The sequence below is a fragment of the Vulpes vulpes genome, chromosome 8, assembly GCF_048418805.1.
Source record: "Vulpes vulpes isolate BD-2025 chromosome 8, VulVul3, whole genome shotgun sequence".
Classification (NCBI taxonomy): Eukaryota; Metazoa; Chordata; class Mammalia; order Carnivora; family Canidae; genus Vulpes; species Vulpes vulpes.
In genome coordinates this window covers 14,101,191-14,126,339 of record NC_132787.1, presented here as the reverse complement: position 1 = coordinate 14,126,339, position 25,149 = coordinate 14,101,191, and the positions used below count along the sequence as shown (strand labels likewise).

Here is a 25,149-nt window from a genome sequence, read left to right as displayed (position 1 = left end):
AGCTACGGCCTCCAAAGAGTTCCTATGGAAGATGAAACAAACTGCAAGCCTTCTAAATATTTCTAGAACTCTGCGTTTATTATTTGTTTCAACTGTAGCAAACCCTTTAGCTAAAATGACAGTTTACCTACATTTTTAAAATAGGAATTTACATTATATATAGCCTAAAAGTTATAAGGATTTACAGTAAAAAGCTAATAATGAAATGCTTTAATCAAGCTGAATAAAACAGTATTAGTATTCGTGTTTAAATCCACAACAAGGTTTGAATAGACTGTGTTAAGAAAAATTGTATTAAATTCCAAAATTTATATATGGAATAATATAAACTCATAAGGCTTTCAAGCAGTTTATGGTACACAAGAAAATTTTTTTCTAGGTTCACATTATATTATATAGGTTTCAGTTCTACAAGGACATAATATGGCATGTATGTGAATATGCTTTATGAAGCATTTTTTAAAGTATTACATATGATTATTCATTTTTAGGAAGTATTAATTTTTTTATTTTAAGTTATCATTTACTTTTTTCAAGATGAATAAGGTAATAACTGTAAATTTATCTCATCTAGTTTGGTTTTTTCCTCACCAATTTTTTTTTATTTCATATCCCTTCTTGTTTAAAAAATTACTTATTTTTTTCATTCAGGTTCTTATGTGGAAATACAGTTGTTTGGTTAGGTCTTCTTATTAACATCTGCTATTATTTTTATCATAACAATTATTCTATCTATCATAATCACTGAAATAGTCCATTTTTCACTTTGAAATAACAGCCATTGGGATGCCTGGGTGGCTCAGCAGTTTAGCGCCTTTCTTTGGCCCAAGGCGTGATCCTAGAGTCCCAGAATTGGGTCCCACATCGAGCTCCTTGCATGGAGCCCGCTTCTCTCTCTGCCTGTGTCTCTGCCTCTGTGTGTGTGTGTGTGCGCGTGTGTCTCATGAATAAATAAAATCTTAAAAAAAAAAAAAAAGAAAGAAAAAATAGCTATTTAATTTTTTTATCTTAAAAGCACCAAGGACAAATCTTAATAATAAAATATTTTTCCTTTAGTACTATTTACCAATCAAAATGCTTACCTCTCTGCATTGTCACAAAAATAATCTTCATCAGAGGTATTAGTTTAGGGTACCTATGATCACTATAAAAATGTCCAAAACAGGGCAGCCCGGGTGGCTCAGCGGTTTAGCACCTGCCTTCAGCCCAGGGCCTGATCCTGGAGACCTGGGATCAAGTCCCACGTCAGGCTCCCTGCATGGAGCTTGCTTCTCCCTCTGCCTGTGTCTCTGCCTCTCTCTCTCTCTCTCTCTCTCTCTCTCTCTCTCTCTCTGTCTCTGTGCCACTCATGAATAAATAAATAAAATCTTAAAAAAAAATGTCCAAAACAACCTAGGTTTCTACTGGGATCTCTATTTTTCATTATTCATACCAAATGAGTGATTATGGTAATATCTCTAAATTTAACTCAAAACTAAACAGCAGATTCAGTTCATGACCTTGAGAAATATATCCTTCCTTATACTTAGTGTTCATGAACAAAACTTTAAAAACTTTAAAAACTATGACTTTAAAGTTTTAAAAACTAAAACTTTAAAGTATGACTTTAAAAACAAGTCATACTATTTGATATTTTGACCAAATACAGAACCGAATTTTACAAAAACAGCCTTGTGCGAAAGTCTCATTTTCATTCAAGCAGTATGTTGGGTCACATAGAATTCTGTGATCATTGTTTTAGTTTTAACTACCCTGCATAAAAGCTAATCATTATATATCTTACTGCTGCTATAATCGGTCATCCATGAAAAACACCTATTAAGACATTAGTATCCTAAGAATACAATTTCAGTTGCAATGCCTCCTAACCATAAATGTGTAACTCCTTGTTTTAATTATTCTAATTATTCCTTTTTAATTCAAGGACACACAGCAGAATTAACTTAAAAATTTTAAACCTCCAATTACTTTAGTCAACTGGATTGTTCAAGGAAGAAATGCCTGGTTGCCTAAATAAATTTCTAAATAAACTGAGCAAAGCAGCAGGTAGACTAAATGTCAAAAATAATTCTACAAAGCAAGTCTCTTAGAACAAACTATTTGATAGCAGTGCCCTTTTTGAATATCTAGCCAAAAATGCTTAAAGTGAATTTGACTGGCATGTTCAAAATATATTTAGTAAGTAATATGACTGCACCACAGAATCAACATGTAGACATGTAAAGAATTTGTGAATATTTAACCACTCATACCTTACAAGTGGTCAAATTTTAATTTTCCTCTTCTTTGCACCCAGTTGATTTCAGAGAAAGATATCATCAGGATGCAAAGAAAAGAAAGCCTAGAACAATGGTGAAAAGCTGAGTAACTCCTTGTTGATTCAAAAGGCCTAAAGTAACATAAATAACTTTGACATAATCAAATTAGAAGCCCTGCAGAAAATACTGAAGAGACCAAATGATATTAAATGACAGTCTGATGGATTCGTTTAGCCTTTAGTTAAACTAATCTAGACAGGAATCAGATTATATCCATGAGACTACTTAATTGCATTAGAAAATGGGAAAGAAATGAAAACAGTGAGTTGTAATGGTAGAGCAAGCTTTGCAGAAAAGATGAATGGAATGCAAAAGCAGCTATTTGAAAAACAATAAAATAATTTCTAAAAGTAATTTCACCTTGTCATAGTCTAAAATCAAATCTACTACTATATTATTATAATTAAACTTATTTTTCTTACATACAAGTATAGGTAAACCATGAAAAGTATATCATTATAATTTTCAGCTAATTTAAATGACATTTCTCTTATTAATACACTCTGAGACTATGTATACTCACTGTAACTGCAAATTAGGATATACTGAAAAGTAAGAAAAACAGGGATTCATATAGTGATTTTATAACACTACCTTTTTTTCTTCTTCTTTTCTTTCCTTTTCAGCTTCTCTAAATCTTTCTTAGCTAGATCTATAATTTCAATGGTCTCTTTGTCTGAGGATAGTATAGTAGGAGAGAAAGCTGATGATCCACTGAAATATGGTGATCTTGCTGTGGCTCTTGTCAAGTTTTTTCGAAGGTTCTCATTCACTGCTTCACTTTCTAATAATTTCGCCCTAGTGAAAAAAATGCATTTAAACAGGAAACATTTTTTATTGTAGTAAAAAATTCATGGCATACAATGTACCACCCTAAGCATTTTTAAATGTATAGCTCTGCAGCACAAAGTACATCCACACTGTTGTGAATCTTGGCCACCTTCCATCTCCAGAATTTTCTTATCTTCTCCAGCTGAAACTCTGTACCCATTAAACATTAACTCCTCATTTCCCTCTCCTCCCAGCCCCTAGCAACCACCATTATACTTTCTCTCTCTACAAATCTGACTACCCTAGGAATAAATAGGGAACATTTTAAATATATTGTGCCGTATGCTAAAAAGTCATTCAAAATGTATTCCAATGTTGCTACAAAGTATGGTGGTTGTTGTTTTTTAAATAAACGTGCTCACAAACATTAACGTTTAGGATTTTTTTTAATTCCCTGATTAAATAATTGTAAATTTGAAATCACATTTTTAGTGCTCGAAAGTACCAATGGTAATTAGATTAGTTGCATTCTGGCCAGTAGGCACTAGTGATCTTGCTTTGTAAACCCATCATTTAAATTTAAAATCTACAAGCACCATGGTCCCCTTTCTTTCAGTTCTCCATTCATCATGATATAATAGCATTTCCAAATCTTTGTAAGGAATAGTCAAACTTGTCCCTAGCTGGCTGAAAGACATCTGGCTCCTAAACATGGCGTGGGAAAAGATGGTATCTCCAAGGAAACCTGAGTTTGATAATTGAAAACATTCTTTTGTTTCCTCAAGCAGCCCTAATAATGACAGGAGAATAATGTATGCACTGTCAATAATATGCAAAAAACATGGAATGACAAGATTCTAAAAGAGGGGACTCTTGAAACAAAAAGGGATTCAGAGTCCACTAGGCTAGTCTTTTATTTCTACTTGATTTAAACCATCAAGAACACAATTATCTACTTCAATAAACTAGATTTCCAAGGTCAATTTGGCAGAAGGGTGAGTGAGACAGGGCACTCAAGCACTAAGCCAACGCAGGTGCCCCAATTTCAAAATTATTTTAAAGAAACTTCTGGGGGTGCCTGAGTGGCTCAGTCTGTTAAGTGTCTGCCTTCTGCTCAGGTCATGATCCTGGGGTCCTGGGATGGAGCCCTGAATAGAGAGCCTGCTTCTTCCTCTCACTCTGCCTCTCCCCCTGCTTGTGTTCTCTCACTCACTCTTTCTCTTTCAAATAAATAAATTCTTTTAAAAAATAAAAATAGGGATGCCTGAGTGGCTCAACAGTTGAGCGTCTGCCTTCAGCTCAGGGAGTGATCCCAGAGTTCTGGGAATGAATCCCACATCAGGCTCCCTACAGGGAACCTGCTTCTCTCTGCCTATGTCTCTGCCTTTCTCTGTGTGTCTCTAATGAATAAATAAAATATTTTAAAATAAAAAATAAGAAAGCAAACTCTGAATATAATGCTGTCATTTTGCTAATCAAGAGCATAAACTAAGTATAAAAACACAACTTAACTATAAAAACTCAAAGTCAAAATTCACATTTTTCTGTATTTTCAATATAGCCTGGGTACATAATAATGAATGTTAAGACTAAACAAAAATATAATAAGTTAGCTATTAATAATGACCTGTTTTGTATTGGTTCCTTTATATAATAATCAGACAAGTTCTTTTTTATTACCTGATTTAAGCTTGTATTTCATAGGGGTATATACAATGCTTTTTCAATGCTGGTGCTAATAAAAGCTGAAACCTTTAGGGATCAACTCCATAAAGCCTAAGATACATTAGCCTAAGTTGCTTTTTGGGTTTTTTTCCTAACAACTCTCTCTTTCTCTTCCCACTCACCAACCAGCCCTGCTGCCTGCATTTCATTTAATAGGAGACCAAGCAGTGAGTCATGAGGGGAAGTATACAAACTTCCTTAGGAAAGAGCAGACTGAGGGCTTACATCTTAGCTCTGTCACTCACTTGATCTTGGGCAATTAGCCTTAAAGCCTCTACTCTTTCCTCAGTAAAATGAGATGAAAATAGACATTTCCCTACAATTGTTTTGAGGATCAATGATATAATGAGTTTAAAATTCACCAGATTGATAATGTATTTAATGAATAATAACTATTCTTATCAAAAAATTGGAAATAATATAATTATCAAGCAGTAGGCAATCAGTTAAATAAACCAATTACAACCACAAGATAGTATCACATGGAATGGTGTAAAAATCATGTCAGAAAAAAATAACATTTTTAAATGCTCATATCAAAAAAAATGCTCATATCTTGTCACATTTCAAAGATAGTGAAGCTACAGATATACCCTTATGTCAATTTTGCTAAAGTATGCATTCAAAAAACATTGAAGAGATATACCCAAATGTTAATATCAGTTCTAGTAATGGTAACAATATGAATGACTTTAATTTTTATACTTTCCTATCTTTTCAAAAATGTCTACAAAAACTTTAACTACTGCTCAAAAAAAACAAGAATTAATTAATTATATAGCGTCCATTACTATTGCTCAAAAAATAATGGGGCATGTAAATTTATTAAAAGGAAACTAGTGGGCAGCCCGGGTGGCTCAGAGGTTTAGCGCCACCTTCAGCCCATGGCCTGATCCTGGAGACTCGGGATAGAGTCCCACATCAGGCTCCTTGCATGGAGCCTGCTTCTCCTGCTGCCTGTGTCTCTGACTCTCTCTCTCTCTGTGTCTCTCATGAATAAATGAAATCTTTTTAAAAAATAAAAAATAAAATAAAACTAGTGCTATTACAACTAGAATAAAACTTAAAGTATAAACATTTCTAAGTGGCAATGCATCACCATAAATGTGCATTATATTAAAGGGGCTACGAATAAATGCCTTCTGAAGATGTAAGTTCTGATAGAAGTATGGATTGGAGTAGGATTTAGCAGAGATAAAAATGATAGGAGAACTTGGACCTAAATAATACCACGTTAGGCTGTGACATCTTGTTCTTCCTTTTGAGCTCCATAATAACTCCTTGAGACTAGCAGGTGTTACCTCATTCTTACAGATAAACAAACTAAAGCTCAGAGATGTTAGGGAACTTGTCCAAAGTCACACACTTATTAAGAAATAGAAATTTTAATTTCAATCCAGGTAATCCAATTTAAATTCAAAGTTCATTTATGCTTATTCCATATGTACATTATTTTTTTATTGTAAATTACAATCTTGGGATGCTAAGAGATTACTCTCAGGAGTGGGAGATACCTAATTAAAAAAACATCAAAGGGGGGCAGCCGGGGTGGCTCAGTGGTTTAGCACTGCCTTCAGCCCAGGGCCCGATCCTGGAGACCTGGATCGAGTCCCACATTGGGCTTTCCTTCATGGAGCCTGCTTCTCCCGCTGCCTATATCTCTGCTTCTCTCTCTCTCTCTCTCTCTCTCTCTCTCATGAATAAATAAATAAAATCTTTAAAAAAAAAAAAACCATCAAAGAAATTCTGAACAAGTAGAACAAGCCATTAACTTTTATACCAAGAAAGATTTGATCACTGATTGAACTCAGGGTCTAAGAGTCATCTCTGTTTTCTAAATGGCTTAAAGAATGGTCTTATATCAGGAACTTGAAAAAGAAAATATTAAATGTTGTGTTTAGCTACTATAAATGAAATGATTGTTTTGTAGGAAATAATGACACTAGTCAAGCCATTTGTCTTACAGCAAGATCAGGCTTAGACATGGCCCTAGAAGAGAAGAAATAAAGTACAAGAACCAAGAAATAAAGTACAAGAAACTTAAAATTAGCCTTAAAAATTGACCAGTGCCAAAGAAATAAAAGAGATAAAGAGTAGCAGCCTAAGAGGAGGAGACTGTTGACCACTCCCAAATGGTGAAGAAAGAGGCACAGGAAGGGAAGGCCCAAAAGTAACCTCATAGATATCAGTTATGCCAGTCCTGTACATCAGGTTGGGTAAGAGGTACAGTAACTAGAGTAGGAGGAAAATATAGGAAGATAATATGGGAAGAGAAGAGAGAAAAGCAGTTTGGAATGTGAAATTATGAGAAAGGCAAGTCCCTATTCCTCTAAAGTTAACCTCACCAAAGGACTGAAATATCATAAACAGTTTTACTAAATAATAGACTCAACAAATAGCAATATTACTATACTACAAAACCCAAAACACTTGCATTACATATTAAAAAACATGAACTATACCTGAGATCTTCGATTTCTTTGATATAACTGTGAATCATATTACTGATCTCCTCATTCCCTTCACCTGAAAGATAAAAATAAGGAATTTTTTAATTAAAATTTCCACAAAACAGAATCAGTGAAAAAAGTTATGGAAATAAAACAATAATGCTTTAAAACACAATTCATACAGCAGATTTCCTACTCTTAATTACATACACAGACAATAATATTACTAAAACAAAGGGCACATTTTGTTTCTTCAAGAATGTATTATTTACACATTTAAGTATTTAACTTAAAATCACAGACTGTATGTACACAGATTGGTATTTCTACTTTAAATATTCCGGGTAATTAATGTATATAAAGAATGTTCCCTGCTTTCCAGGAGTTAATCCCTCACTCATCCCACCTAACATACATACCTGCTCTGGCAAGAACCTGGTTGGCCTGATCACTAACAAGCTGCGTGATTCTGGCCCTCAATGCATCAACTGTCTCTTGCATGGCTTTAATTCTTACACGTAGGTTATTATTTTCAGTCTGTAGCATAGCATTCTCATGAAACATGTCATTGATACTTTCCACACCCTCCTCGTCGATTATTCTTTTACCCTAGAAAAGGAAAATATTTTCCTGTTTGTTGAGGAGTCTAAATATACAAGAATTTTATCTAAAAATACTACACATCTATAACAAAGAGCCCTTTGGTTTTAGTAGCCTCGAGGCAAATGAGATCTTTTTTCCCCTCTACTATATCCCTCTGTGGTGCACTTGTCACTAAAGAAAGTGACTAAGGAAGCTTTTGAAACAAGAGGTTGGTTGGGTTGATAGACTGAACAATATTAAAGGTCATTCACAAGAAAAACTAGAGAATTCTGTTTCCAAAGGAAGGATGCCATTAGTTTGACAGACAAGAGACTCTGGAGACACGTATGGATAAGCCATCACAAAAAGGCATCACTGTCTTCACAAGATATACCACAAAATGCAAAGTCAAACCCATTCACTCACTGTTTTATATTCCATGAGCTCCATCTGAAGCCGTGTGATCTCACTACGAAGTGCATTGATTTGCTGACTAGCTCTGTCCTGATTGACCATCACTTTGTTCTTGATATTTCTAGCTCGATTGGCATATTTCAGGGTATTTAAGGTTTCCATAAAATCTCTGTCTGAAGGGCTAACACATGCTATCATGATTGTTTGGCTGAAAGTTAAAAAGAATAATTAGTTTTACAGAAAAAAAGAAGTAAAACACTGAAATAAGCATTTTTAATATCCTGCCTTTTGAACAGTATCTTATCTTCAAGATACCAAAAGATTGATACTACCAATTTAAAAATAAAAGCAAATTTAAATGTCCCCTATGCTTTAACTCTATCTTAAGGGAAATGATTTTTTATTTAGGTAAAATTGGAGAAAATGAAATTATACTACACTTATTTTACCCATAATACTTTGAGAAAGTACAAGTGCATATATTTCTCACCTCTTTACAAAATTTTTCTGAAGCAATGCAAACAAATAATTCCAAAATTTAATCCATAATAATGACAAACTATATTCAAAAATCATTTCTTTCATTACCTACTTAATATTTCAGGATTTTACATTTTTTTCTTTTTACTTAATTATTCATATCCTGATTTTTTTTTATGTTGGCAAAGAAATTTACACAAAATCGTATCATCTGAACAAGAAGAATATTTAGTAAATCCACATGTTTTTCCAATATAAAACTTCATTTATGATGGAGTGGTCAAAGCTCCTGAGCTTTTGGCCAGATTACACAGAAAAAAATGGAAAATAGTACTTTATCGTCATGATGAATTGCTTTGCCAACCAAAGAATAGGATAGTGAAATGCTTAGTATGCCCCAGCTATTCTGTCTGTCAATGAAACAGCCTAGAAGACTGTAATCAGCACTTAAACACTGACTGGAAAATGTATAGGAACTGCAAATGAAGAGCTAATTTACCCACCCTGGTAGAAAATTCATACCTATTAATTCTCATCTGTAGCCTTCTAGTCTGCTTCCCCTGCCACACTCCCCCAGTAATCTCAACACAGCACACAGGGTAACACTTTTAAAAAGGGGTCCCATTCTACCCATCTTTTTCCGTTAGCAATGCTTGTTCATCTGTATTTAGTCTTATTATTATTCAAGATACAACACAGGTATCATCTAGTCAAGAATTCATCAGTTTGCCTACTCTTTCTTTTCCTCATATCCTTTATGTATCTTTTTTTTGTTGATTTTATCATCATCATTATTATATTGAAATTTGATAAATCTCAACTCTTAAACTCTTAACTCCTAGAGGATAAAGATCAAGTTTTATTTGTCAGTATACTTTGTGTAACATAATACTGGAATCTAGCAAGTCATTAGTAATTGTGATGTGTGTCACATATACATAATATTTACTTATTAGAGATCAGAAAGTTAAAATAATTCATGCAGAGGAGCCTGGGTGGTTCAGTCAGTACTTCGTCTCAGGTCATGATCTCAAGGTCCTGGGATCAAGCCCTGCCTTGGGGAGTCTCTTGGCCCTCTGCCTCTGCCCCCGCTCCTCCTTGTGCTGTCTTCTCTCACATAAATTAATAAAATCTTAAAAAAAAAGTACATGCATCTCTAGCTCCCTCTTTTAATGAAGAAAATAAGGTAATCAAGTGAGAGTGAAGGTTACGAACACTCATTAAAGAACAGGACTACTCAAAGTGTGGTCCCCAGGTCAGTGCCAGTCTGATAATTATTTGTTACACATTCACAATAAATTCAGAAATTGAGAGTAAGCATTTTAGACTTACAACATTTGAACTCGCTATAATTAATGACCTCATCTCACTGAATGGCGTATAGAGCAGTTCAAGTGTTTTCAAACTTAGATGGTAAGTCACAAACAGGCAAGCTGAGTGCAGTCATGCACCATATTATCCCACCACAAATTAGGGAGTGGGGTAGAACTCAGCCTTCACAACTATTTTGAGAAGCACTGGGATCAAGTGCTTAAGGAGAATGCTGAAAGTCAGTAATGAGAGGAGCTAAGATCTATTGTATAGGGAAAAGATCACATATTAAATAAAATCCCAAAGATACAAATTTCAAAAATGGTTGTATTTATGAAAAATCCAAACAAAATATTAGAGCTGTTTATTTTTAAAGTTTATATAAAACCACAATTCTGTTTTAAAGGAAACTGGAACACTTAAATAGGCCATTATGTTATGTATCTTAAATATTAATTATCATGTTGTATCATATGTTAGGAGGAAATACATCACAATGTTAACAATAGTTACTTGTTTTAAAAGATTTTACTTACTTATTTGACACAGAGAAAGAGAAAGAGCACAAGCAGGGGGAGTGGCAGGCAGAGGGAGAGGGAGAAGCAGGCTCCCCACTGAGCAGGAAGCCAAATATGGGACTTGATCCCAGCTGGGATAGTGACCTGACCAGAAAGCTTAACCAAAAGATGCTTAATCGACTGAGCCACCCAGATGCCATCAACAGTAGTTATTTGTAGGTATTAAAAATATAATTGATTTTTACCTGTGCTTTACATTTTTCTGTCTTTTTTAGAATTTTTGCTATAAATTTGTTGTAAGGCTCTATTAAGCATTATAAATTAATGAAACCAATTTAGTTAAAAAAAATAAAAGTCACAAGTTATGCATTAGTAGATACAGTTTATTTCCAAAAATATCTTTGATCTGATTTTTCTTTTAAGAGTAATTTGTACAAACGTTACAAAACAATGATACTCTGTTCTCCAAGGCTTAAACAAAGTATAATGCTTTTGAACCAAAAGTTCAATTTCAAAAAATTTTAAATTTGACTTAACAAACAAAAATTGGTGTCTCATTGTAGTAAGACCTAGACTGATACTGAAGGTCAGCATGAAGATATATAGGGGAAGAAATATACAACAATGCAAGCAATATTGTACCTATACACAGAATGTGCTTGAAGAGAGAAGAGTTAACACAATGCAAACATTGTCTTAATATAAAATATATTTTATTTTAGGAGGAAATATAAAAATAATACTGTTGAATTCTGTAAAACAAAACTTTACTCCTAAATCTAAATAGATTCTATATTATCAAAATTCTTCGAATAAGTTGTTCAAAAAGGAAGTCTGTAAGTATAATTACCAGATCATTTTTTTTACAATAAATGTGTCAGGCCATTGAAAGCACTGTAAAATAGATTCACTGTGGCTGTCTGTAACTTGTTGCATTACACCATGATTGACTTTATTTTTTTAACTTTCATTTTTATTATTTTAAAAAATATTTTATTTAATACGATTGACTTTAAATGCCAAAAATGTGTCCACTTATAAATCCAACATGTTGATGTTTATAAAAAGGAATGCACTACCAAAAGAATGAGTTTAGCCAATGAAATATATCAGAATGATGCAAAGTATGGAAAAAAGAGGAATATCAGTGATATTGGAAAGTTAATAAACAGCAAACATCCCATGTTTCATTCAATTGACATTAAAAACAAGTTTTTCCACATGTAAAATACTTAGGATTTTAAGGATACTAAAAAGTATCAATATTTAATTACTTTGCAATTACTTAGAAGGCATTTGTTATCAACAAAATTTTATTAGGCATCTGCTATATGCTTAAGGTAGAAATTATGATATGGTAGGAAAAGTACATGCTATGAAATTCATTTATAAGCTAAATGACTTTGAATAAACTATTTAACCTCTGTGGATTTCAATTTCCTTACCTGTAAAATAGGAACAATAACACCTACATCAGGGGATGTCATTAAGGATTTTATGAAATAATCACATACAATAATCACATGGACTCACCTATTTTAGGTACTTAAAACTTATCGGTTCCTCTTCTATTAATTTGCTTTATAACAAAAACAGTTCTTATAAATCACTTTACAAATTTACCTTAAAATTAAGGAGTAGCTGAAATTCAGGAATATGAAGGATAATCACTTATGCATACCTATTACCCCCAAGGGAATCCTGTAGCAGCCTTGTCAGCTTAGAATCTCTATAGGGGACATGGGTGGCCCTCTTGCTCTTATCTCCCAAAGCACTTATGACATTGCCAAGTGCCAACTAAAAGAAAGAGAGAGAGAGAGAGAGAGAAGAAAGTGATAAAATTTTAGCAATTATAACACTTTTAAATAAAAAAGCTTATAAAGAATAATATGGGGTCAATGGATCCTCCAGACACTGACATCACCATCACACTGTATCTTAGTTGACCTTCTGCAGAGAAGCTTCAGTTTTAACCACTGGCTACAGTGAAACTTTTTCAGATGTATCTGAACATGTTTCAGTGGCCTAAACAACAAAATAGACCAATGGCTTTTGTTTTTTCCTGACAGCACAAATGGAAATTCACCATGACTTTATCTCCTAAGATATTCAGATCAATACAGAAAGTCTAGGATCCAGGTCACTCTCTTTAACACAACATTCAACCACAGTGTAAGCATCAAGATGGGTGTTGAAGTTGGGAGGTCTAGCTTTCTCTACTCCAGCCTCGGTTGTTAATTTCTACACTGAAGGGTTACAATCATCTAGGAGCAAATATTGGACAATAGTAAAGTAGGACCATCTGTGGAGTCCCCACCTCTAGGAAGGGAGGGAGGAAAGCAAAGCAGAAAACACAGGCCCTGATGCAATCTGCATCACAGAAATTTAGGGATGCCATTATTTAATGCAAGAACAAATGTCCAGTTTTATAATGAAGTAATAAGAGAAGATTAATTATATAAAGATTTGCCCTAAAACTTTTTCTTCCATATAACGAAAGCATTATACTAGCAAACACAAGGTATTTTGCAATTAAAAACACCACTAAATAAATAAATAAATACACCACTAGGTGGCACGGTGTTAAAATTAATTCCTAATATAATCTATGAAAGTTCCCATTTTAAAAGAATCATTACTTAAAACAAATGATTATAATTCCCAAAATAAAATGATTGTCATAAAATATTAGCAAAAAAATCTACTTTGAAAGTCATGCTATGGGGAGCCCAGGTGGCTCAGCAGTTTAGCAATGCCTTCAGCCCAGGGCGTGATCCTAGAGACCTGCAATCGAGTCCCATGTCAGGCTCCCTGCATGGAGCCTGCTTCTCCCTCTGCCTGTGTCTCTGCATCTCTCTCTCTGTGTGTCTCTCATGAATAAATATATAAATAATCTTTAAAAAAAAGAAAGTCATGCTATGAAATATTTAATATTAATATAAAATGTTGGTTTTGACATTTTACTTTTAAAGGTGGGAAGAATATTTTAAATATTTCTACTATTTGTGTTATTTTCTGCATATATCATAAATTTAATCCAACTAAACTTATACATATGTAAAACTTTGCAATGTTTTAAAGGAAAAAAGCCTATAATGTGCATTACTCCTAAGTTTATAAATTTACTGTAACTTTCTTTTCTCAACTCAGCACATGAAGGGTTTCCACTTGGGTAATATGTACGTATTACAAAAAAGAAAAGGATACAAGAAAAGTTCTAATATATTCTTAGCACAAAGCTGTAGTCTTAGTCTTACAAGTCCACAGTTGATGGAAATGCCTTCTTTGGCCCTCTCTCCTGTGGCTCCAGTACGCTTCAGTCTTTCTGATCCTGCCAGATCAACAAAATGGAACTTTGCAGTCAAGGTTTCAAATTCATTCAGCTGTGATGATTCAGAAATCACTTTATTATCAGTTGCATTTTCCTGCAATTGAGAAAAATAATCAAAAGTATTTTATTAAAAAATATATATTTCATTAATGTGACACTAAATATCTTCCAACCTTACCCTGCCCTCAATATATAAATTAAATATAAATACATATTTTATACATATAATATTCAAAAATAGGCAAGTAGCCAAATAATTGTAAATGTAAAAAAAAATCTACTGGCATTTAGAAGCTTAGGCAAAGGTAGAAAGAAGTTGGAGAACCAGAAACCAGCTGTAATCAAATGAGGCTTTGCTTGTGTTGAAGAGAAACCTGAAACGCACAGTCGTCAAAAGCAAAGGGTCTCAGATGACTATATACATCACCATAAGCTACAGCTTGCTTTCTGGTTGCTGCAGACACATTTGATTTTTTTTTTTTATTTCAAAATCTTACATAGTTGGCCATCTTCAGTTTTAATACAATCAGAGGTATCTCATTAGGAAAAGGAATGATTAGCCAAACTAAATTTGGTAATTTAAATTTAATTTAAATTTAAATATACTCTCCTGATATTTATGTGGATTTTTAGAAAAATGAAGCCTGCAAGTCTGAGAAATTAGAACTAAAAACTCACAGCATCTGTTTGGGGACACATTCTGGTTTGACACAAATGAATGGTAAAAATGGCATGTGAACGAGAACTCTGAACATTCATCTGGGTACTAGCAGTGGTCCGAGATAAAGCACCCAGCTTCAAACACTGCATCATCTGGAAAAGGAAAAGAAAGATTTTACTTGAACAATATTTAAACAAGATACCATACAATCAGAAATCTAAGCTTTGGCCAAAACCTACCATAAGGGGTATAATATTTTCATATTATTTTAGTTTCAGGCACTTTCTAAGCTGAAAAATGTAATAGCATATTATCTTTTTAATAGGAGAAAACACTAAGATTCCATTGTTTGTCATTTGCTGACATTTGCAGCTCCCATTCCAAAACTGTTACAGTAGAACATTTGGGAACAAACAGAGCAACAACTTGAATTACTGGAGCCCTTCTGTATCTTCTCTTGAAACATTTTTCTGTAACCTTTCTTAACAGTTTCCTTTTAGGAACCAAGATATAGTCCTACATATGCAACAGCAAAAGGTACAAAAGGATTGTACTTTTTCATCTTCATCTTGTGTACCTGTAGATCTTTCATCTTCAATGATCTCTCTTTCTCTAGCTGTGAAAGAAAACTATACCTACATTGCTTTTTGATGCTATGACAAATGTATAGACTTTATCATAACCCTGCCATTGTAAACAATGAAATCCTGATATAAAAAAATATAGGTGACAGCCCGGGTGGCTCAGCGTTTTGGCACTGCCTTCGGCCCAGGGCGTGATCCTGATGACCCAGGATTGAGTCCCATGTCAGGCTCCCAGAGTGGAGCCTGCTTCTCCCTCTGCCTGCGTCTCTGCCTCTCTCTGTGTCTCTCATGAATAAGTAAATAAATAATTTGTTTTTTAAATATAGGGAAAGAAGACAAGATTTTAACTCCATATTACATATAAGGATAAAATTTCATTCTTGATCTTAAGCAAACCATCAGTAAAGCTGATTATTAAATAAAGCCAAATACGCTCTATTTTAATGTAAATGTCACCTCTGATTCTGTATTCACAGTACGTGTTGTGACGCCCACAGTATAAATTCCTCCAGTTGAATCTTCATGAATTCTTATATTTGATTTTTTATTTTTTGCATCAATATCACGAGTGGTATCAAATAAGTCAAGGACCTCTTCATTATATAGCTGTCAAAAAGAAATATTATAAGCTTAATTTTAGCAGAAATTGCCTCAGGGCTATTAACATATATTGCACATTATCTTTCAAACATATCTTAAAACATCTTCAAAATAACATATTTCTTCAAAATAACATATAAGAAATGAATAATATAATTATCACTACAAAAACAAATAAATGCTTGATTTCTTTATAAGAGTAAGAACAGTAAATGACTAAAAAAAAAAAAAAAGAAGAACAGTAAATGACTTAATCATGACTGAGTTGAAGACCAGCTAAAATGATCTATTACTCATTTGCAAGAGATAAATATTGGGCATTGCATAAAACATACGCTATCCTTGTAGCAATAGCATCCTTTGCAGCCCAATTAGTGCTAAACCTCAATCCTGTTATTCCTCATATCTTCTCTCCTTCTTAGCTGCTGAATTCCCAGAGCTTTGTGAGCCTGCCTACCTTAAAACAGTATAAGATAGAATCTAAAATAAACAATATTAATTGTTTTACTATATGGATACTGGCCAAGTGTTTTTAATTTTTAATACCAACAAGAAGGAATACTTATTATTTATTATCTATTATCCTAAAATTAGTTTACTCAAATGTTGTTTATTAAGCACTAGGTGCCAAATACTATACTAGAAAACTGGGAGTATAAAATCATAAAGGGGGGATCCCTGCGTGGCTCAGCAGTTTAGCACCTGCCTTTGGCCCAGGGCGTGATCCTGGAGTCCCAGGATCAAGTCCCACATTGGGCTCCCTGCATGGAGCCTCCTTCTCCCTCTGCCTGTGTCTCTGCTTCTCTCACTCTCTGTATCTCTTATGAATAAATAAATAAAAAATCTTTAAAAAATATGAAATCATAAGGGTTATGATCTTAAGGATAAGATATAAAGGAAACTACTGAGACAATTAGACTAGTACCTCTAAGAATTGGGCATTCACTTTAAAGTCTGGAGGAGGATGCCCATTTTTAATTGCAGTGTGTTTTTTTTCTTCAATACTCTTGAAAAGGTGTTTCACAGCACGAGAGATAATACCCTGTTCTTCCTCAATGATGTTAACATCAAATCCTGTTCCCATTGTGTATGTTTTGCCAGCTCCAGTCTGAATAAAAGAACAGAACAGAGAAAAATGCATGCTTGATGTTAATAACTTCAAGACAAAAATAAAAGTGCAACTAAATTGACACTTCTGAAAAGTTACAGCTTCTCTGAAAATAATTTGGTACTTACTTGTCCATAGGCAAAAACGGTAGCATTGTATCCTTCAAAACAACCTTCAATTAGTTTTTCTATACATTGAGTGTAGATCTGCTCTTGCTGAGAGTCAATATCAAACACATAATCAAAAGTAAAAGCTTTATCTTTCCCTAGGAAAACCTGAGGTTCTCCTGGTGTGACAGATGTACAAATATGGCATCCTTCAATCTTCTCTTTGGCAAGCTGTGGTCTTATTCTGCGAGAAATAATTAGGAAAAAATAAAATAAAATGAATAGGAAAAAACTGAAAAAAATAGGACTTAAAAATTCCTAGCCAAATCTTTTTAAAACACTAATATAATCTACTATGGCTTCTTCAGTTGATAAGTTTAAGTAAATTAAATTATACTGAGTCAATTTCAGTATGAGTTACTTGACAATCCCAAAAAATCATGAGCAAGAATAAAATTAATCCTAAAAATAAATATATTTGTGACTGGATACTTTTTGGCAAACTGTAACAGGTAAAGACAGAGTTAAATAAATTCTGCTGCCAAAATTCTTTTTGTTGTTGTTATTTTTAAGTTTCTTCTCTTTATTTCCAGGAAAGACATTACCAAAGGTAAGAAATTAAGGACATAATATTTATCTTGATGCCCCTGACTTGCCATTTTGCAAATTCTATACCAGTTGTTTCCAAACATATTTAACCATATTGTTCTGTCAGCTTAACATCTTTGAAGCACACTCCCACAATACATATGTATGTGTATTCATTATAAATGATATGCATGTACTTTATTGATGTCACATATTATGATATACACAAAAGCAGAATTTTGTAAAGAGAGAAATTAAAAACAAATACAAAGAGAAGTTCCAGTATTCTCCAAAACCCTGTGAATCAACATGCATTTCTCCTAGGGTATCCTCTCTCTACTTGGAAGACCACAGCATTATACTCATTCTACACCAAAAACCCATCTACTCCAGATTTTAGTACCTTCTGCTGCTTCTCTTCCTGATTTTGAAGTCTATTTTTAAAGAAGGAAAGCAAATGTAGTGGTATTTTGCTAACAGAACAAACCAAAATCTGGTCCTATTCTATTTAATCTAAAAAAAGGACTATCCTGGGGCACTTGGGTGGCTCAGTTGGTTTAAGCCTCTGACTCTTGATTTCGGCTCAGGTCATGATCTTGGTATCCTGCGACGAAGCCCCATGTCTAGCCTGGCTTTGAGCCAAACCCCACTTTAGGTAGGACTCTGCATTTGGCCTGGCCTGCTCCACGCTTCGTGGGGAGTCTACTGGAGGTTCTTTCTCTCTACCCACCATCTTGCCCTTGCGCACAGGTGCACACTCTCTCAAATTTAAAAAAAAAAAATCTTAAAAAAAAAAAGGACTCTTCTGGACATATATATAACTGACTTACTGTACCTAGGTTTTCTAAAACCTAAAAGGTTCCTATTTGCCACGAAGAAGGAGAAGCAATTTAAGGAAGAAAGTAAAGACAACCAGTAATAGAAAACAAAATGATGAAGACAGACCAAAGAAAGGATTTAAAAAACAATGGTCCCAAATTCTTATTTTTGAGATCTGAGGTTTTTTTTTTTAATGAAACCAACAGAAGTGGAATGAGTTCATCCATTTATTAGAGATAAAACCAAACCTAAGTCCAGATTGCCTGAATTTTAACCCTTTTAGGTTTATCATGATGGAAGGTCAATGAAAGGATAGGAAAGATAATACTGAGAAGCAACTGAATTTCTGCAACTGTGGTTATCTAAAATAGAATTCTATACTATCCCAAAAAATATATTTATGCAATTTTTTCTTTCCTCTATGATAATGAAATTTTTCTTTTTAATCAAGTCTTCAATTGTACTTATTTGTCTTAATGGAACACAATAATCAATATAAAGCTGTGTAGGTACTGTGGAAAGAGTAAGAGTGGCCATTACGAGACCTGGTTTTAACTACTTCCGTCACTCCAGTTATCAGGTATCTTCCATCGGACCTCCAATTTCCTCACCTGTGGATAGAAACTGTAATTTCCAAAGTTCCTCTTAGATCTAACGCCATTTGGCCACAAGATACTATATTATTAAAAAGGGAGAAAGGAAAATAATATTTATATACTATATAAAAATAAAATGATATCACAACAAATAAAACAAAGGGCTTCTTATAAGAAGCCACAATCATGGACTATGTGGAAACAGCTAATGGTAATAGCAGCTTTGGCTTTCTGGTTCTACATTTTTTATGAAAGGTCTTTCTCAAAATTAATATTCTCTTCTTTCTAAATTCCTTTTTTCCTATCTCACTTCATCCAACTATGAGGTGGAAACTGTAAAAATACCTCCATCCTTCTTGGGAGAATCCTCATCCTGACTGCTGCCAAACTAGAAACAGGGCAGTCAACTTCAATTACTCCCTCTTCCCTAGTCCATCTACTTAATTGATCTCCAAGACCTTATTATCCCTGAAATAGCTCAAGAGCCCACCAATTTCTTCCCAATCAACATCAACATTATCTCTTACTTGGATTATTCCAAATCTCCTCACTACCCTCCCTGTGTCAATTCTCACCTCCACTAATCTGTTCCATACACTGCAATCTCAGTGATATTTGTAAAATATAAAGTTGATCAGGTCACTACCTTGCTTAAAATCCTTCAGTTCGTCACTAAATCCCTCTGTAGTCTATCCTTTTGCCATGCTTCATCTTTAAAGTAAAGGATATTGGTTGTTGATGGTGGCAGTGGTGATGGCTTATTTTTAACCAGTTTCACTAACAAGCTATGCTCTCTCTGGCTTCTATATCTTCAAATATACTGCTCTCTTTCTCAGAACAATCTTCCCTACCCTCTCAATTCCTAATTCCTTTTCCAGCCTGAACATCTCATGTTTTTAGTCTCTGGTTAGATTTCACTTCTTTAGAAAGCTCTTGCTAACTCTTTGCTTCTAACATGAAGTCTTATCTGAACCCAGGCTTTTCTCTCTACCTCATGCCCCCAGGATTCTGCTCTCTCCCTTCTTTATAGCTGCACTATGAAGCTTAACAAATCCCATGTAATAAGACAGATAAAAATAAACACAAGTTGTCTAAATGAAAATGAGCACTGGGCTGCTGTTTGAAATCCATACCTCATTAATTTTAAGTAAATTATTATAACCATAGGCTAACTTATTTGGCTATTAAGATACTTCTAATTTCACTTTAACATGACAAAGAAAAAGTAGATGCTATTTGAATTGCAGATATGACAGCCAATTTTAAAATGCCAATGTCATTCAGAACTTAATCTCCCAACCTCTATTCACCTGATTATTATCCTTGTTAATGGCAAGCAGGATTGTGTTTGAAGCATGAATGGATGATATGCATTCCATCCATTTGCATAGGCGGGGAAAGAGAGTGGTTTTAAAAGCCAGAAAGATGGGTGGAACTCTATTGAACTGGATCCAGGCAATGGCAGTTTCTCAACAGGTCTGAGAAACTCCCACCTAGAAGGGGATGATCTCTGTGCCATGCAGGGAATTGGAATTGACTATACTTCAAAGGTTAGAGATATATTAACCTTTTCAATTTCCCTTCAAAAATTAGTACTTTAAACTCTACAATTCCTTAAATTTATACTGAAGTCAAGAATTCTCACATGAGGGGCACCTTGGTGGCTCAGTAGTTGAGCATCTGTCTTTGGCTAAGGCCGTGATCCTGGGGTCCCGGGATTGGGTTCTGCATTAGGCTCCCCAAGGGGAACCTGCTTCTCCCTCTGCCTATGCCTCTGCCTCTCTCTGTGTGTCTCTCATAAAAAAATAAACAAAATCTTTAAAAAAAAAAAGAATTCTCACATGAAGTTCTAACCCAAACCAATTCACCTGCTTTAATAATGTGAAGAGTGAAATTTACCCAGGTACAAACCTCAATTTCAAAACTATAATTTGAAATTATGTATAGACAAAATATATCAGCTCTTCTAGGAAATAGACTAAAAATAGAATCTGAAAAAATAATAAAAATAGAAATAGAATCTGACATTACTCTAAATATTTTGAAATACCTTCTTTCTTAGTATTTCTATGTAAAAATAAGAACATTAAACACATTCATCTAATCCCAACACTAAGAAAAAAATCAGTGTTAACATTTTGGTTAACATTAACTATCAGAAAAAATAAGGCCTTACAAGTTTTCCAAAATGTTTAATCAGACAAGTAGAAATATCTAAAACTGCTTCTTAAAGAAAAACAATTATGCATAAAACTTATAAGTATTTAGGAAAAGATATTCTAAAATATCAGAATATCATATAGTAGGAATACTATATGATAAAGGCCAACAATCATTTGGCTTCTACCTATAATATTAATTTGCAATTAGAGATTATTTCTATTTTTTTTTAAATATTACATTGGAAATGAATCACATCGGACTGATAGTTGACAGTTTTACTAGAGAATGTGCTTTTTTTTTTTTTTCTAAGCATGAGTACAGACTTTTTATCCTTTGTAGACCACTGACCAATGGGTGGGTCTGAAAGGGAAAACACATGGAGAGCCATACAAAAAAAAAAAAGAAAGAAAGAAAAGAAAAGTAATTTGTTGCATCTAGTCTGGTTTTTGTTGTTGTTGTTGTTGTTTTTAAGATTTTATTTATTTGGGATCCCTGGGTGGCTCAGCGGTTTAGCGCCTGCCTTTGGCCCAGGATTGAGTCCCACGTCAGGCTGCTGCATGGAGTCTGCTTCTCCCTCTGCCTGTGTCTCTGCCTCTCTCTCTGTGTCTCTCATGAATAAAAAAAATATTTTATTTATTCATGAGAGACACACACACAGAGAGAGAGAGAGAGAGAGAGAGGCAGAGACACAGGCAGAGGAAGAAGCAGACTCCATGCAGGGAGCCCGATGTGGGACTCAGTCCCAGGACCCTGGGATCACACCCTGCACCAAAGGCAGACGCTCAACCACTGAGCCACCCAGGCATCCCTGTTGCCTCTAGTCTGTAAAGCTGGAAGACTTAGAATATGATACAAGCTGCTCATTATTCAGTTTTAATATAAAAACACATGACAAATGTCATCTCCATTTTCTCACATCTAAATCTTTCCCTTGACATACAGTTTCCTAGCTTCTGCTCTTACCCTCTATTGAAACTGCTCAGAACGAGGGACCAAAGCAGTACTTTTCATTTCCAAATAAAGTGGACCCTTTTTGGTCTTCATCCTACCTGACCTCTCTTCAGCATTTGACCCTATTTACAACTTGTAGGGAAGACAAAAAATTTTTCCTTCCATCCTCTTAGGTTCTACTGGCTTCAGCCCTGTAAATTGGACTGGTGAAAGACAGAATAACAAAGGAAAAACGAACAGAAGTTTATTCACATGTACAACATGCATACACATGGGAATACTCATGATGAATAATAATTCAAAAGGTAGTTAGAACTTTGGACTTACATAGCATATTAACAAAAGGAAAAAGGACTGAGTTCCTAGGACAGCAAACAGTGGGAAGGTAAACATATGGAGAAACTAATGGAAGATAAGGGCTAGTTAGTTAAAGTTTGTTATGTAGGTTCCCCCACTTCCATTCTCGTGGCTGGCTTCTGTCCCAGGTGGTCCAGAGAGGGGAAAGGAAACACCTTTGCAAGTTTGTGTCTTGCTTTTAGACAAAGAGGAAGAGGCAGAGATCTTTCCTTGTATCTGCTTTAAAAAAAAAAAGAAGAAGAAGAAGAAGAAGAAGAAGAAGAAGAAGAAGAAGAAGAAGAAGAAGAATTGCCTTCCATTTAAAATAATCTCTGTCAAAATGGCATATTTGGGGGAGATATATTCTGCTACCCTTCATAAACTATATTTCTTAATTCTTTATCTGCAGTTGGCTTTTGTAACATCACTTTTTTTTTTTTTTTACTGATTCTGATTACTAAACCAATCTCTTTTTTTAGACCTCATATGCCAATTTGCTTTAAAATGTCAATGTTTCCTCCCCAAAATATCCTAATTATTTACCATGGTACCTAACATTTTCCTAATCTATATTCTACCTTTCATTCCATTTTCAAATCTAGTTACATCCAACTATCCCAAACCACTGATTATTTCTTGGTCATCTTATATACTTTCATTCACCATGCCAATGTACATTGTTTTCCCTCTGCTTGGAATGCCAAACCTCCACCTCTCTGCATAAAAACCTCTTTGTAACTTTTTAAGATCTAACTCAAATATCTGAACCTTTCTAAAGCTTTCCCTGACCACCCAAGCTTGAATTAACCTATGCAATTTGTACATGATTTTAAATAGTAGCTACCAAATTGAATTCTTTTTTAAAAAAGATTTTATTTATTCATCTGAGAGAGAAAGAGAGAGAAACAGAGCATGAGTGGGGGAGGGGCAGATATAGACGGAGAAGAAGACTCCCCACTGAGCAGGGAGCCCAACATGGGGCTCCATCCCAGGACCCTGAGATCATGACTTGAGCTGAAAGCAGATGTTTAATTGACTCAGAGACTCAGGAGCCCCTCAAACTGAATTCCTATTGCTCTACTAGCAAATGAATTGAGAACAGAGAATAGATCTTATTCAATCATAAAACAAAGTAATTCAACATTTACTGACTGAAACCTGTTATAAACCACTTTTGTTAAATGGGGGAATCATTCCAATACTGGGTATGTGATTATCACAATAATCTAACTTTGCTCCATCACTCTACTCTGTTACTAGAAACCTGATCTTGAACAATTATGCAATTACCCAATGCCTCAATTTTCTAATCTGTAAGATGGGGAGCCTGGATTTAATACTCATAAGGTCCTTTCTGACTTCAAATTCTATTTTAGTTATTCCTTAAAAAGAGCAAAATCCTGATTTAAAAATAAGTATCAATAAGCAATCTTTTTTTTCCTATACCCACAATTAGTTACACCACTTGTTCCTTATTTCTTTTTTCCCCCTTTATTTCTTTATGGTTTCTATCATTCACTTCAATTTTTATAGCAAATGTAACTATACCATGGGAACAAGTTATTTCATTTATAAAAATATAACCACAGCTGCTTGTGGCAATAGCTAGTGAATAACAGGGGAGATTCTGAGACTGAGACCAGTAATAACTAGCTTTAGTAATAGAGTATAGCAAACTAGCCAAGAGGACTAGTTTTAAAATGTCCTGGATAGGAGCAAAAAATAAGAAGATAAATATATGGGGGTGGGAATGTGGGGCTTATAGTTGCTACCTGTTCAGCTCAAGTTTTAGTCGTCAGACTAAAAAAAAAAATGGAGTTTAAAGTTTAACTCTGCCACATACTATTGGAGGAAGCAGTCCACCATGAGACCTGAGCATCTCTGCATATTCTTGCTGGGTATGCCAAATATGTAAGACCCTAACTGCTCTTTTTAAGGGTCATTTCTCAAATTGCTGCAAGCAACCTTTAGGGATAATGTCTTCTACCTAACAAAGAGCTAGCTTGCTTCTGCTTACTATAAAACCAGTGAATCCCCAAGTTTGTTATTTCTCAATGCCCCACTGCTTACACAGCATCCACATAATAGGTCTACCTGCATTGCCTCCATGGGTTGAGGGAGGGGAGAATTAGGAAGGAGTTCAAATCATCATGAAGCTTCCAATGCTTTGTCTCTAACTCAGGAATCTTGTGGCTTTTGCAATTATACATGAAACAGTGACAGACTAGTTTGTTAACTAGGAAAGAGTGTAAAATCTCAAACTCCTCACAGGTCTTAACACATTCTAATTACGACCTTTGGCAAGTCATTCTCTTAGCCTCAGTTTCCTTATCTGTAAAATGGTAATATTATGACTGTAATATCCACCTTCCAGAATGTTGAACAGATAATATGTAGCATGAAAGCCAATGTAGGTATAAAGTGTTTTTACTATTGCTACAGCACCACTTGAAAATTCTCCAAGTAGGTTCCTTTATAAGGCACGTTTACCATCTTAACTCACCTTGAGCCTTCCAATATGATATGCATGATTTATTCTTAGGCTTCCCTAACTATTGCCACATTTTTCAAAACACCTTTTGGATGCCCTGAGTCTTTAGAACAACTAAATGTAAACCTATTATGTAAGGAATAGAAGTATAATACAACAGTAAACACCACCTACATATATATGTGTACACAAACATACAAATATACAAATATATATTGCTATGCAAAGACAATGAAGCTGAATGT

At 34.4% G+C, this 25,149-nt stretch overlaps 1 protein-coding gene across 22 annotated transcripts in view; it reads right to left on the bottom strand.

The window, feature by feature from the left end:
* The window catches only part of KIF21A (kinesin family member 21A), a 145,857-nt gene that overhangs the window by 52,287 nt on the left and 68,421 nt on the right, over positions 1-25,149 (bottom strand). For all 22 annotated transcript variants that reach the window (XM_072765570.1, XM_072765571.1, XM_072765577.1 and 19 more), the window contains exons 2-11: positions 16,982-17,204; positions 16,671-16,853; positions 15,602-15,751; positions 14,579-14,713; positions 13,827-13,994; positions 12,251-12,366; positions 8,273-8,468; positions 7,684-7,873; positions 7,277-7,340; positions 2,913-3,116 (exon numbers count right to left, since the gene is read on the bottom strand). In XM_072765570.1, the coding sequence (XP_072621671.1) occupies positions 2,913-3,116; positions 7,277-7,340; positions 7,684-7,873; positions 8,273-8,468; positions 12,251-12,366; positions 13,827-13,994; positions 14,579-14,713; positions 15,602-15,751; positions 16,671-16,853; positions 16,982-17,204 (1,629 nt within the window). The remainder of the gene's footprint in view (positions 1-2,912; positions 3,117-7,276; positions 7,341-7,683; positions 7,874-8,272; positions 8,469-12,250; positions 12,367-13,826; positions 13,995-14,578; positions 14,714-15,601; positions 15,752-16,670; positions 16,854-16,981; positions 17,205-25,149) is intronic.